The 16,040-nt window shown below is 45.6% G+C and overlaps 1 protein-coding gene across 1 annotated transcript in view; it reads right to left on the bottom strand.

Annotated features, from left to right (window-relative positions):
• Window positions 1-16,040, bottom strand: part of GGT5 (gamma-glutamyltransferase 5) — a 395,684-nt gene that overhangs the window by 180,145 nt on the left and 199,499 nt on the right. Inside the window, exon 2 of the mRNA XM_069619874.1 lies at window positions 3,199-3,329. Coding sequence (XP_069475975.1) covers window positions 3,199-3,329 — 131 coding nt within the window. The remainder of the gene's footprint in view (window positions 1-3,198; window positions 3,330-16,040) is intronic.

The following is a 16,040-nucleotide window of genomic DNA, read 5'->3' on the forward strand; positions in this document are numbered from 1 at the left end:
TCAGGTGACGCTTGTCACGTGATGCGGGAATGATGGGTAAGCACGCCGCTCGCTTCAACTGCTATCGGCTCCTGCCAATAGACTTACGCGAGTTGGAGCGGCGCTTCGCCTTTCCTTGGGTCAACAGGTAAGATTCAGGATCGAGTGATCAATTAGTAACTCAGCCGCACAGCAGAAAACAGCCTCGCCCTTTTCTCCACCGCGGGCTCCCCTTATCAATTTGCGGGAAAGTGCGTCACAGGCACTCGTCCACCATGGATACAATATATGTATCCAGAAATAGTGCAATAGGGAACGATGCAAGGGTGAAAGCAAGAAGAACGCATAGGATAAAAGTGCAGGAGTGGAAGCAGGAATCAGGGTGCCCGTGGTCTGCAGCAGGTGTAGGCGAGGCATGCTGGAGTCTTTGGATGCTTCGTGGGCAAGATGTGGTGCTATGTCAGAGAATGGAAGGGGCAGCTTATCCTTGCCCGAGAAATGTCTGCCCTATCTACCCTAACGTCTCCTGCAGTCTACATCTTCCTTTCTGATAGCAGTCCCACCCACCGACCAGAATGCTGTGACGGCCGGGCTTTCTCTGTGGCAGGTTCTATGCTACAGATCCCTCTGCCTTTTACTTTACGTAGCCTGCTCGAGTTTTAAAGCCTCTCTTAGAACATACCTGTTCGCCTAGACTGCTCAAATCTTTTGCTCCTGCTTCTCATGTTAGCGCCTTGATGCCTTTGGCGATTAGCTGCGCTACACAAGTGAATTTGATTTGATGATTTTATTCTGTGGCATCAGTTTGCATTGTTTGTGGGGTCAACCCGACCCTTTGTTACCCTCGAAATCTGACCATGTAGAAGAGGGGAGAGCTTAAGATTGTGCATGAATGGAGCGGGCCGCCCAATGGACTGCTGACATTCCCCAAAGTACATGAGCCGAGTGCACATGTGTTCTGGAACATTCTTCTGTGTGTTCTGGGATGGAAGGTGTGGGAAGTTATGCATCCCAGATGGGAAGAGCATAGAACACAATGTGCACACCCGCACTCGTGCACAGAAAAGAAAGACCTCAACCACCATTGGCAGTGGTCCTAATTTGTGTGAAAAGGCCCCATGTCACTAACTAGGCTTTATTCCGAGTTTGGTGGTAATTTGGTGGTAATTCCAATGAATTACCGCCAGAATCGGTTACCATTACTGCTACTTGGTCCTCTGGGTTTACCACAGGTTTACAAGTGGTGGTAGGGCAGTGTTAGTCCACATTTTGGAATCCAGAGGACGCTATGGGTTTTTTGGCAGGATTACAGTGAGCAGTAATTCTACTGTTGCAATTCCTCCAAAATCATAATCCAGCGTTGCTGGCAGTCATTCCGTTACTGCAAAGTGGCAGCTATGGAGTTACCACCACGTTTTACAGCACCACCGGGCTCATAATGAGACCCATACACGCCAGCCTTTTTCTCTTTATCCATTCCAGTTTATTGATGCCCTCTCTGTGCTCAGTTCAGACAGGCCTCACATTGCACTGGTCTAGCTGGGCTGTAATTGTGGATGCAGCTGTGATGAGTTGGGCAGCTCAGATCTGGGCAACCTGTAGGGCCATCAGCTGTGCATCGGGTATGCTGATGCCGCACAGTGCTTTGGCAGCCACCGTGGCAGAAACCCCCAGGCTTGTTTTTCCCCAGAGTTGGAATTGGCAGTTATTGGCTACTCCTCTACGTGTGAAAGGAAGGTGGACTTGAAACCCAGGTGGACTCATAAGGCTTTCTCTTTGTGAATGTATATATATAGTTTCAGACCCAGGCAGTGTTGATTTCTTTCCCAGCTGTGGGTACCAGTTTGCCCACCACCCAGAGAGCAGATCATCGTAACCTCTGTCTTGGAGGGTGAATTGGAGGATGTTTAGATCCATCTTGCTGAGTGTCTATCTCTGTGAGGCTGTCTCTTTGAGGACTGAAATGGTCAGCTACGGCAGGAAACCTTTGAATGCCAGCATGGAAGGTGCTTGACCAGCCCCTCCTATAGGAAACCTTTGAATGCCAGCATGGAAGGTGCTTGACTAGCCCCTTCTATAGGAAACCTTTGAATGCCGGCATGGAAGGTGTTTCACCAGCCCCTTCTATAGGAAACCTTTGAATGCTGGCATGGAAGGTGTTTGACCAGCCCCTTCTATAGGAAACCTTTGAATGCCGGCATGGAAGGTGCTTGACCAGCCCCTTCTATGGGAAACCTTTGAATGCCGGCATGGAAGGTGCTTGACCAGCCCCTTCTATAGGAAACCTTTGAATGCCGCCAATGAAGGTGCTTGACCAGCCCCTTCTATAGGAAACCTTTGAATGCCGGCATGGAAGGTGCTTGACCAGCCCCTTCTATAGGAAACCTTTGAATGCCGGCATGGAAGGTGCTTGACCAGCCCCTTCTATAGGAAACCTTTGAATGCTGGCATGGAAGGTGCTTGACCAGCCCCTTCTACAGGAAACCTTTTAATACCGGAATGGAAGGTGCTTGACCAGCCCCTTCGTAAGGAAACCTTTGAATACTGGCATGGAAGGTGTTTGACCAGCCCCTTCTATAGGAAACATTTGAATGCCGGCATGGAAGGTGCGAGACCAGGCCCTTCTAGAGGAAACCTTTGAATGCCGGCATCGAAGGTGCTTGACCAGCCCCTTCTATAGGAAACCTTTGAATGCTGGCATGGAAGGTGCTTCACCAGCCCCTTCTATTGGAAACCTTTGAATGCCGGCATGGAAGGTGCTTGACCAGCCCCTTCTATTGGAAACCTTAGAATGCCGGCATGGAAGGTGCTTGACCAGCCCCTTCTATAGCTCACACCATACTGCGGGCAGGATACAGCAGTAGGATATTCGCTAGTTCTGGCCCCAGGAGCAGAACAATCAGAAGGGAGGTCACGAAAATAGGATACATCTTGGAACAATGATGCAATCCTTTCCAGGAACATTGCAAACACGCCCCATTGCTGCAGAGCGATGAAAACCATGGTGAGGTCTCAAGGCACCAGCACGGCTTTTTGAGCTCTCAAGCAGGTCACCCAGGATATCCGTGTAGCAGATTCGGTGCTGCCTTCCTGCCCAATTCCAAAGTAGAAGGCACCAAAGAACCTTTGGTTGACAACAGCGTGCATCTGTGGAGGCACACAAGAAAGGGAAGGGTGGTGATTGGTGTGCGCATTGGTAGGATGAAAGATGGTACGTACCCGTGGAGGCGTTGTAGATGGTGAAGATGACCCCGCCTCCCAGACCCATGCTTTGCGGGTTCAGCACGGAGCAGCACAGGAGCGCTGCGATGGCGCTATCCACAGCCGATCCCCCTCGTTTCAGGATATCCCTGTTTGGGGAAATACATAAATAATGGTTAGTCACCACCTTGATAGTGCACCCTCACTCAGAACATTTTGTTTGCATATAACATGGCCACGGATGCAATTTTAGTGGGCGACAAGGGTGTTTGTTCCCCCCAACTTTTGTGACACACCATTTTGTCCCACTCATTTAGCAGGGGCACCATTCATTTAGATGTCATGTTCTCCCCCCCCAACATTTTCAGCAAAATGACTCCACTGAACATGGCAGGCGTATCTGCAAAGATTGAGTGCTCATCCAATGGGGAGTCCTGGTCCTGAAAGAACAAATGTTTATTGGTGCCAAACTTAATGGCACTTCTTTGATTGACCTCAGAAGGATGAAGGGTTGAGTGCACCTGCCAGGATTCGAACCTTTGCCCAGACGGTTAAATGCAGATGCCTGCAGTTAATGCATTCATTCACCGAGTGGCAAACCCGTTACCATATTAGCGCCTGGAGACAATAAAAAGGGCAGCGGTGTGTGGTATAAATCTCAATAACATACCATGGCACATTGCAATAAATAAGTGTGGGCCGTAGATCCTGTTGTCATTTAGCAACTTTGATCCAAGTCAATTTTCTACGTTTTGGGGTAAATTAACAATTCATATCTACTGAAATTAGAAGAGGCGTAACTTAATATGCAGCATTCAATTCCATACTCCTGGGTCCACATCACTAGTCCGGCAGTAAGCAAAAAAAAAACTGGTTGTAATTAATTACCAGCTGCTTTTTTGGTTTCTCCAGAAGGATTACCTCATAATTGTGAAAATTAACTGCATGTGTACGGTGGTATCACCCCACAAAAAATTGAAGGAATTGCGCCGCAAGTGTTACCATCAGTGGTAATACCTTCATCCCCCAAGGAAGTCCAATGGGACTTCGAAATGGGGAATAGCTCTAACTCATAATTAGGCAGATACGCCACTTTTACCACAGGTGGTAGCAGTAATACCAATTGGCGGTATTAGCAAAACTAATACCTCAAAATTCATAATGAGGCCCACACAGTAAAAGTATGTAAGAGGATTCAATTCAGCACTACAGCTAAGTTAACGCCTAGTCTAGAATACTGAATGAAAACCCTTATTGATATATCTTTAGGTCCAGTTCATGCGTTCTGGATGACTACCCCTGTATAACACCCCTCTCTTGGAATCCCCCTGACCCCACTGAGCCAAGAAGTAGTTCTGTTTTGCAAGTTTAAAAGGTTTATTTGATAATTTAAAATAGATATATATATCACGCTTTATAATAAATTAATAATTGGATAGCACACTTAATCTGATATGATAAAGATCAACAACGGAGAATCTGGCACTAGCACACTTCTTATAATCAATAAGGAGTTGACATGAAATGGATAAGGTAGCACACTGGTAAATAGGTACAGAAGTATAATGTGGTAGAGAATGCTTTATAGGGTTCAAGGAAATGCAAGGTTGAATGAATGAAATGCAGTATAGAAAACAACTTGATATGATTTCAGCAAAACAATGTAATCACTTTTCTCTGGCTATTCACTCCCCCCCTCTTTATGCAATGCAAGGGAATGGGAGGAAGCACACAGTTCTCAGAAATGCAATCAATGTAATCAGTTCAATCCCCCCCAAGCTTAGACAACAGAAGTTTAAAACACAGATAGGAGTTTTGAAAACACAGGCCCAAATGCTTTGATATGTGCTAGCAATGGATGAGAAATATGCTGGAAATGCTTTTTAATTCCCTTTCAGAGGTTCAGGGTGAGTGGTATCTAGTTAATATTAGTCCAGGCTCACACTAGCAATGAGGCAGGGATAGTTAGCAGGTTAAACGAATTTCTGGCAAATGGAAGGCAAGCAGCAGCAGTTTTTACATGTGAAGAAATTTGCAAATCGCGGTAAAATTCGCGAATGCGTGTTCCGCGATTGCGGTAAAACTATAAGGGGTAGGAATGCGGTTCTAGGTTCGTAGGAAAGCCACGATTCTAAGCTTTCAAATAAAAGTTATTGCAAGTCTCTAGCCCAAACGGTTGCAGAGATATGAGCGATTTTGTGAAGGTCGTTTTTCAGATTTGAAATTTTAAAGTTCAAAAAGACAAGTGCAGCTTGCGACTAGAAAATGACAAGTGACAGCTTTACAAATGACAGGTGACAGTTAGGAGGCAGTTCTACTTAGATTAAATAGATTGAATTATATTATTTTAACTAAGAGATTGGTTCTGCACAGTTTTCTAGGTACTCACACTATATTCTTGAGTGAAATGGGCCTCGCCATGGATCTGGTCAGGGTTTTGGACTGGGCTCGGGTCTCTCTCTGGGCACAGCACTGCTTTCTCTCTGGGTACAGCACTGCTTTCTCCCTCTGGTCTGGTCTCTAGTTCTGGATAGATTGAAGTCTCTAGTTTGGCTCTCTGGAGGTTTGATGGAGGTAAGTATGGATTTTTCCGGCAGAGCGTCCCGCTGCAGATGGATTTGGAAAGTCCCTATCTGTCCTGTCTGTCTGCTTTTATGTGTTTAGAATGTGGGTGTGTTCTAGCATCACTGACCCTACCTCTCTCTCAGCTTCTAATTGGTCAAACTTCCATTTCTTATTTGATTGGGGAATGAACTGTGAGTCAGAGGGATGTCATTTTATGGCTTGCAGATAGGACACTCCTCTGTCAGATTGCACACATTCTATGTTTGATAATAAAAGACATATTTCACAGTTACACAGTTGCTTGAAATTACATATACATGGTGTGGCTGAATTTGGCCATGTCTCTGTCCAAATCTGCTGTTTCTAGGAGCTTGCATTCAAAAATGGCAACTTCTAGCACTTTTTCATGTGCTGAACAACATTGGATCTTCATTAAATTTTATACAACTGTTCCTCACATATCTACCCACATACCAATGCATTTTCGTTTGTCTAGCTGAAACAGGGAGTCTGTAATATTAATAAACAATGGGGTTTTGCCCCAGAACATCACACAAATTCGAGTTTAGGCTTGAATTAAAGGTACATTTTTTAAATTAAAGCTCTCAAAGTTATACATTTCTGTCATTTAATTACAAAGAGTTATCAGTGTTTTTGTAAAATATATATTTTACTTTCAATTCAGTCCTCAGAGTGTTGAAGTCCGCCTCCAAGACTTGGGTGGGTCAGTCACAGATCTCTGCTGGCTGGCAGATCTTTGTTGACAGCAAACATTCAGAATTAACATATTCCTTTCAGAGGAAAGGGTCCTTTGTGTGGTGTCTGGCAAGCTCACATCAGGAGGCCAGGGGGCCACTTTGCATTTAATTAACAGAACCCTGTTATTTCCTGGCTTCTTGTGTTGAGTTCTGAAGTGTCAAGAGTTCTCAGGACATGCAACCCCTTTGAACCTTTGATGAAATAAGACCCCTTTCTTTGCACTCATGCAGTTTGCAAGCCAGCTCTCCTGTCAGAGTTTAGACCGCTAGCGCCACCATCAGGATTTTGTGGTTACTGCATCCATCCTTGGGATTTTTTTTTTTTTAGATTGATTCCTTTCAGCAAGTGATATTATATGGAGTAGATTGTCCATGTTCAGGACATGGCATTGGTGTGTTTCTGCAGTAAAGTAATTCTGTGCCCATGATTTTGCCATATTTGACATTCAAGAAAAATGAATTCCCAACAGTATGGGTTTGCTTTTGGCAATCAGCATTGCATCTCTGAACTCACAATATAGGCAAAATGGGATTTTCCTGTGCATTTTCTGGGGAGCTCTGGCCATTATGATGTTTTCAATGCCAGTACTGCACAGTTTTGAGGTAGGGCCCGGATGCATGGGTAAATACATCACACAAGTATTAGCAAGGGGAATTGCATTATAGAAAAAAAAACAATAGGTAATGGGGAGAGAAACAGTCTATAGAGACCTAATCTTAATGCAATGTTATTTTGTTAGTAGGAAAATGAATTAGCTCTACTTGTATATGAACAGGTTACTGGTGTGTGAACATGGGGTTCAATATGGCTTTCACATGTAACTGTGAGTCCTTCAATTAATATCCTTGAGGCTAGTAAAAACGCAGTGACATCCTAGTCTGTAACCAATCGCTGGAAAACACCTATCCACTGATTAGCAAATGGCTCCCGTCCCTTTTGGACCAGGGTTCTTTTTTCACCAGTAGACAAGATGGCTGCCACTCGCCATGAAGTCCACTTGTTTGTAAGATTTACAAGCCTCGGAATCCAGCTCTTGTCTGGACACTCCATGTTATATGCACATTATGTCAAACAGCCTTTTATCAAGCTAGCAACTGGCACTCCATGGCAGCCTCTATGCACTTTCTTTTAGACATGTTGTAGAACGCCAGGTGAGGCGGCTAATTCATGGGTGTTCAAAACCCTCCAGCGGTGTAACGCCATAATGAAGATCATGATATATTTAGGAGAGGATTCAAGCCACCATTGTTCCAATGAGCAAATATCGTGCTCAGAAATATGCCAAAACATGTCATTGCAGCACCCTGCATTTGAAAGCTTAATACCGCCTGCTGTTCGATCACTGACCTTTTACCCTCTAGCTGCTAGAGCTGGGAATTCAGAGTGCAATGACTGGGCATAGACAGAGAAAAGGGACTGTACACTAACAGGGAAGAAAGACTGGGAATATTCACAAGAAAATGACTGGGGATGAATGTAGAAGAAACACTAGAAGTGCACAGTCAAAATGACTGGGGATAACTGAAGAAGAAGGACTGTGAGCAAGGAGACTGTTGTTAACAGGAGATACGTTTTTATACTTCTAGGATAGCTTGATCAGTCATAGTTTACAGGTCTAAAGCAGGACATTTTTAGCAACTGGCCCCACTCCATACAGTCTATTCTGTTCACTTGGTGACTCCCAATGGCAGGTGACCGGTGACACTAGATGGAAAAACGACAGCCCCTCCACCACATACCAGGTTTCACTGCCCACAGTTTGTCATGAAATGCTAGGCTCTGCCATTCTCTGCTCTGCTTATATACATTCAGGGTGCACTAGATGTCAGCTTTGCTGGAGGAGAAGGAGTAAGTAGGCAGCAGTGAAAGCATGGCAAGCGCAGAGACATGTGTTCACATTACACACAATGCTATTGTCCCCTAGCGCGGTGTTGTATCACAAGGTAGCACGCACTGGTGACTTTTTGAGGCAGCTTCATTGAAGAGCTGTTTATTCATGCAGTCTCAGGTAGTGCATGGCACAGCATAGGTGGCACAGAGTTATACAGCAGACTACAGACACCCATCATTCATGGTTGTATACGAATTGTTCGTTTTACAACTGTTCGAATTACAATTGACGTTTTCACAATTGACCGAATTGTGAAGGTCAATTGTAACATATATGTGGGGGGAAACCCCCCACAACCCCCACCTAACGCCAAACCCCCAAAACCCCTATATATATAAATAAATATATATTACCAAACAGATATATATATATATGTATATATATATATATATATATATATATATATATATACGGTCAATTGTGAAAAGGTCAATTGTGACCCTTTAAATTCGGTCAATTGTTCATTCGAACAATTGTAAACGAACAATTTGGGTAATACCTCATTCATCTGGTTACATCCCACCTTCTGATCGGACTCATCCAACTGCTGCCTATAGAACCTGCCCACAGATGACACCGCTAGGATGCCATAAGCAGTGAACGCAGGATAGCACAGGGGCAACGTGCTGGTCTTGGAAGCAAGACGACGCACAGCGACAGAGTTTCAAATCCCGGATCTGCACTTAGAAACCAAACTCAGGTACAGTATTATTAGGCGTGCTATAATAAAACAATAAAATAAATAAGCTGTCCTGAGTCCCTCTCTGCCAGGCTGGAAAATGCAATACATGCCCCACCTCTCACGCTACAAACACACAAAGATGCCAGCATTCAGCCATTGGGTGCAAGCAGGAGAGTGTGCTCGCTGGGGTAGGGCAGGCCAAGGAAGCCCAGTGAACTACACTCATGTTGGAAGGTATGACATGGAAAATACTGCAAGGGAGGTAGGGTTGATGAAAAGGAGAAATGCAAGTTCTGCAGCTGCTCACACCTCTACATTTGCATGGCAGGACCCCTGCTCATCCCTGGCAAATATTATAAGAGGGTGTGATTGCAATCATCACACACAGCACACCATACCATCACCATTCAATGGACCCAAAGCATTCTTTTCTGCGAATGCACCATTCTCTTGTGCCTAAATTACTCAGTTGGCACCTGGAATCAGTGTAACATGTGCCTGTGTTTGGGTGCAGTGTCACCCTAATGCTGGATTATGCTCAGCGTGCCAACGGCACTTGGAGAGAAGTGTGCCTGTGTGCCATCTGAACTCAGTGACAAGTTAGCACCCGGAGGATGTGCGCATGGGCGTAATTATAGGGGGGGCAGGGGGTTTTGTCCCCCCCCAACTTCTGTGGCATGCCTTTTTGTCCCCCCATCTTTTGGAGGGAGGGTAGAGGGGCCGCAATCATCAATTATGTAATTGGACAGCGCGGGCCTGGCTGGGGTGTTGCAAGGCTTGCGCTGTCTCGTTACATGATGGGGTGACCTGCGTGGCTCAGTCTCTCACCCTGGCTGGCCTGACTCAAAGTCAGCAGCCAGGGTGCTCAACTGGGTGATGCAAGGCCTGGCGCCTGTGCTTCCATGCTAGCAGCAGCATTTCCAGGGGCCGCAGCACAGAGAATTGCTTTCCGGCGTTGTGTTCGTGCGACACACAGACAGTTAGGTCGGTGTAACATGCAATGTGGCCCTGGCGGCATTTGAAAACAGTGCTGAGGTACTTTTAAAAATAATATATTTTTAATCGTGTTTATGTATATTTGTTGGGGGGATGGGCTGCTGGCTGACCCTAGTGAGGGTGCATGTCACATTTGGACAATGTGAGCAGAGCTCACAGTACACATTAAAGCCCCAGGCATGAGGACACACTAACAATAACAAATGGTGTATTCACTGTGGCAAGCCACAGCTCTGCAACACCTCTAAAATTAGTCTTGCCACTTTTCAGATGCTACTAAAGCACCACCATCCTAATTTCAAAATGAAGTTGGCGGAAGGTGCGCCCTCCCCAAGTAGAGTGGAAAGAGTCATGGTGAGAAAACCTGTGACCCAAAACTGTCGTACTCTCAAAATCCTGTGAAATGATGCTGAGCAAATGTTTTTCATACTCATCCCTTGACTCCAAAAGGGATTGTGATGGAATGACTACTGCTCTGTAGGGGTACAAGGACAAGTAGTGAATAAAACTCCCACACCAGTGACCCCAGTCATCAGCCCGGCAAGTGTACCTCCTTGTCCTCTTAGGGTAGCGCAGGCCGAGGGCAGGCAGTACTCATCCAGAGACGAACCAATCCAAACAACAATAGTACTGTGGTATCTAAATAAAAGAATGTATAATATCTAAGTCTCGAGGAAAATAGGATCTTGAATTGGCTAACCAAAAAAGCACAAAAGCAGGGGTGTTGCTAGGTCTGGAAAAGATCTGGGGCTACGCTAATGTCGTGACTGGCGGGACTCGGGGCTAGCTATAGCCTTTTGGTTGCAGCCCCTGAGCTTCTATCCAGGGCTACAACCAAAAGACCTGGGGCTGCAGCCCCCTCAGCCTCCCCCTAACTACGCCTCTGCACACAACTAAGTTTTTAAAAAACGACTGCCCCGCCACTATAATGAAAAACACAGAGAAAGCAGACTTTAAGTAAAATAAAGTAGTACTCTGGCTTTGCAGAGAGAAGTGCTCATATATATTATTGGTTATTTATAACACACTTAATACCCAGAGATTTCTGAACACAGACCCAGGGATTAGAACCTGTGTTGCTCCGTGTTGTCTTGCTTGCAAGGTGAGCGCGTTGCCCCTGAGCTATCCTCCCGGGACCAGGAAGAGCACAGCTTCCAGTAGCAAAATGTCAAAGTTATTGGTTATGTCTTTCATAAAGGTAGGAAGGGGTGCTTGAAAGTGACTGGGGTCCTTTAAGGCAGTGCACAGGGACAGGGCCATTTCAAATACCTTTCGATTTGGTCTTTCAAGCCCAACAACGTGGAGCCAGGCTTTCTTTCAAGCTCAACAACGTGGAGCCAGGCTTTCTTTCAAGCACAACAACATGGAGCCAGGCTTTCTTTCAAGCCCAACAACGTGGAGCCAAGCTTTTTAGCATTGAACCGAGAGACTGGCACTCTTGGCACCAAGCAAGGCTCGTGTTGTGTAGCAGTGGCGACGGGTTCCTATGATGGAACGCTGTTAGCAGCCAGAGCGGCTTGCATGTCAAAAAGACACTAGGAATGGTGGGTGGTGTCCGGTCAGCAGCACTGGGAGAATTGCAGCCTTCGGTGCAGAGAAGCCGAGACATGCACTCGACAGCGATCAACCTCCACTGGCTCAACAAGGCATCATTGCACTGCACCAGAGATGGCATGGAGCTTGCAGAAGCGGATAACCAGGGAGGCGGTGTCAAGGTGGGGACACTAGAAGACTCAGTGGGCAAAGCTTCAGCGTGGAGCGATACTCAGAGATGAGGCAGTCAAGGTCAAAGAGGACTCCTGCAGGTCCCATGCAGTACCTTTCATCGTGTTCAAGGTGCCAAAATCATCTTAGAAGCCATTTGGGATGCAGGGAGAGCCAGGGATTGCCTCAGTTACACTTTGATTGCTGGGAGACCCAGTCCAAGGTCCCAGATTCAAGGTAAGTCTTTGCTTATGCCCTTCCCAACACACTTGCACAGTTCTGTCACTGCCAGTGAGCCAGTACCTGGGTATCAGCAAATCAGTTGCAGTAGGCCTTGTCCAGCCACCTGGCCATCCCAGATAGGCCTCTGGGATGGTAAGGAAGAAGAGACGTACTCTTCTTTGGAGCTTCTGGTCCGCACCTCTCTGGCACAGGACTTGGAATTAGACTATACTCCCAATCAGGTTCCAGTGAATCCTCCTTCAAGCAGTGTCCAAAGGTGAATCAGCTAAGGGGAGCCTCCAACCCCTAGGCAGGGCCCCCCATTCTATAGCCAAAGCCTGTTGTTCAGGCTCCAATCCTGACTGCTGGTACATGTGTCCTTTGCTCTCTGATGTGATACCTGAGTGCCTTGTATGCAGGAAATGGGGAGGAGAAAAGGAAGTTTGGGAGCAGTAGCAAAATGCAAGATAGCAAGACCTCTCGGTGGACTACAGCTATCTCCTTGGCTGCTTTACCTGCGCCCCTTTACTCTGTCTGCCTGCATCAAAAGGACTACAGTTATCAGCACCCTTGTGTGAGGTGGCCATTGTATTGACAAGACTGTCGTTGTATGCACCAGTTCGCAGAGGGTCTCCCAGGGCGTGCTCCTGTTCCTACTGGGAAGAGTGTCCCCCCTTCCCATGGGGATCAAATAGGGGGCGTTCTAGGGTGGGACCAACATGATTGTTGTGGGCACACCCACACCGGACAGTTTAGTACGGGCCAAGTCATGCAATGAGCAAGTCACTCTCCGTCAAGCTGACAACAAAATGACATCAAAGGTGTGTGTCTTTATAATTGTGTCATCTCAGAAGCTACCTCTGTCTATTGAAACTTTGGGTTCCAGCCGCTTTGTTCAGGAATGCACATGTGACATTTGAAAGTATCCTTTTGCTACTGCGGGGCAGCTGCTGTGCATGCCCACAGACTGTCACAGCAAGGTGCATAATTGCATCATGCTAATTGACAGGGATCATTATGAAAGTGGGTCTGATTGGCAGACCTCACTGTCAGAAACAGAATGACCAGCATCATTGTATTGCTACAACTCTCTCCCCCTCTCATGTGGCATTCCATCCAGGGGCAGGTCCAGATCACAAAAATAATCTTTCCCATTTCCTCACTGGGATCAGGGGTTATAGACAAAGGATATCCCATTGAAACCCATGTTTGCAAGTTTCACTAGGCATAATAGGCGCCCATTGGGCGCCCTGAGGCCTACGGCTATGTGGTGCTTCATACAAATTAAATAATAATAATGATGATATACATGCTACCAATCCATAAACAATAGTTAATAGGTCTTTGTCCATTTTAGTCTGTGATCAATTTCTCTACTCCCTTCGGGACGAGTACAACAGGCATTTCGCCAAATTTAGAAGATCCTTCATTTGTAGGGTATTTGTATGGTGCAAGGAATTCAAATAATTTTGCATGGCTGCTTAATGCACAACTGGGCTTCTCTGCACAGCGGATGAATGCAGCATGTCATTCACTGCCTGGACCCATTCTTCAGTAATAAAGCCACTGTGTGGAGGAGAGGCACAGCCCAATCTGTGTCCTGGAGCCAATCCGATCCTTGCTTTTATCTGGCACTGCTACATGCTGTAGAGTAGCCTGTCAAAGTGCTAAGAAGCAACCAGAAGTCAACATATTAGCACTATAAAAACTTCCAAACAAAAGAACCTCCTAGAGGGTAGAAATCGACTGATAAATGCTTAAGTCCCACAATGTGTGCAGCTTTGCACATTTGTACAGAAACCATGCTAATGTTTGGTACTAATTTCTTCGCTTTAAAATGATATATCAGCACAAGAGGAAAAGTGCTGTTCAGTGGTGATACCTCGCCTATAAAGGGCTGGTGTGCACTGGGGAAAGGTGTCAGCCTTACTCAGCAACTCCCTGAGTGATCGCCCCCGGCTGGCGATTGCATTTCACATCTGAGCCGGAATACTGTAATCACAGCATGTTCAGCCTGATTAACCTGGCGCTTGCCTGACTCACATCAAAGAAACTCATCTGAATGCCAGTGTTTGCCTGAATTAAAAAGTAGTCTAGATTAGTGCAAATTCTGAACATTTCCAGGTATCCTGTTCTGGTGGTGGGGTGGGGGCCGCTGTGGCAAGGTCAGTTACATGTTCAGAAGTGAGGGAAAGTTCGTGCAGCGACTACACACTGTTTTTAGGAGTGGATGGCCCTTAAAGGACTTGATCCAAATTATGGCTATTTATTTATTCATTCATTCATTCATTCATTCATTCATTCATTCATTCATTCATTCATTCATTCATTCATTCATTTGTATAGCCCACCTAACCCAAAGGTATCTGGGCGCATTACTTACGGTTAACAAATTAGTGCTGCAAAATACCTCCTTCATGAGGGCACCCACATTTTATTAGAACTTTTTGTTACCTATTTAGCTATTTCTCACTTTCACAGAGTTAACATTTGAGTTCTGTCGGGGTGGGCAGGAAGGGTCCCCATCATTAGGAGGGAATCATGTTGCGCGCACCATATTGATGATGGGGGATGGCAGCGAGCTGTGCGCAATGTTGCAAATCCATATGTATTGAGTGCAGTTAATTGCGGATGGGATATGTTACTTTTGGTGTTACAAATGCCCCAGCGTGCTTTTAAATTCACACTTTTCTACAAATGTGTGCCGCAAATGTGCCTTCAAGAACTAATCAAGTTTGATCCGAAAAGCCATGAATTGCTAGCAAATGTGGTGCAATTTGACTTTGGTGAGAGAGCCTACTTTTCGTCTGAGTCTGAGATTGGTTGCACTCCTCACCAATGGGGAGAGAAGAGCCCATTTAGACACCAGTCGTCTCTGGCTTATTTTGGGCTGGGCCAAGCTCAACCTCTTGACTAGGTATGTTTATTTTTAATGATGAGTCATCATTGACAGTTCACCCTTACCTCCTTCTGTCTTACCCTCCAGGACCACACAAGATATTTGCGAGTAGCTCAGACTGCAAACACATCGCTAGAGTTGATGCAGACAGTCATGGCCTCAGCAATCGTACAACAACCTCGGGCATTCCATAATGGCCTTAACAACCGTTTTCTCAATGACAGTGTGACCGGACATAACATTACAAAATGAACCACATTTTCGGTCGTACAACCACACAGCGGACAGGATGGGGTTCCGTTAATGTTCCATTTGTGTTGTAGACTCGCTATCGGTAGAATCCCAAATCGGAATTTCGTGAACAGTGCTCTTTCATATTTTGGGTTTACACAGTCCAGATAGACCTCATAGCCCGCATTAACCTTTGTGCTCCGATAGTGTGTCAGGACCGATGATTCTGCTGCTTTGGTGCGATTGTCACAGTCAGCCTTTTGGAGGGATGCTACCTTAATCGCTGCCTTGGCGGAGTTGTTCATGGTGCTTGGGTTAATCCAATCCTCCCCAAGGCCGAAGCTACATAACAACTATTGATTTTGAATCAAGCTTCCCATCCATTGGTCCAGCTCAACGCTCCTGCCATGGACACAGCGTGGTGTGTAGTGGCAGACTTAGAGTGCAGTTTGGATAAGGTCATGCATTGCTGTGTGGTTGTGGTGTGGCGCGGCAGCGCAATATCTGTTTGTGTTGAAATACTTGTGTTGATTTTGAACAGACTAGATATTAATAGGGCATATCCCCATCATTACGCATAATAGCTGAATTAATAGATGTTCACAAGTTTGGCAGTAGTGTAGTAAACTCAAGTCTTCGTGGATTATGGAGTCATGGCAGGTGATTTCTGGGTATTAGCATAATTGACCTAAAAACATTTGACCTAAAACATGTGATCACATTTTTAGACTTTTTTTTCGGTCACATTTAATTAAATATATATATATATATATATGTGTGGTGGCTAAGTGTATAGATTAGGTTGCGGGCAAGAGGAGGGATGCAAGAGAGGTCTCTCCCTGCATTTTAGAACCGAAAATAAGGTCAAATAAATTCGATCAAATGTGATTAGGTCAAATATTTAAGGTCAA

Source organism: Ambystoma mexicanum, chromosome 10, assembly GCF_040938575.1.
Source record: "Ambystoma mexicanum isolate Mex_15411 chromosome 10, UKY_AmexF1_1, whole genome shotgun sequence".
Classification (NCBI taxonomy): domain Eukaryota; kingdom Metazoa; phylum Chordata; class Amphibia; order Caudata; family Ambystomatidae; genus Ambystoma; species Ambystoma mexicanum.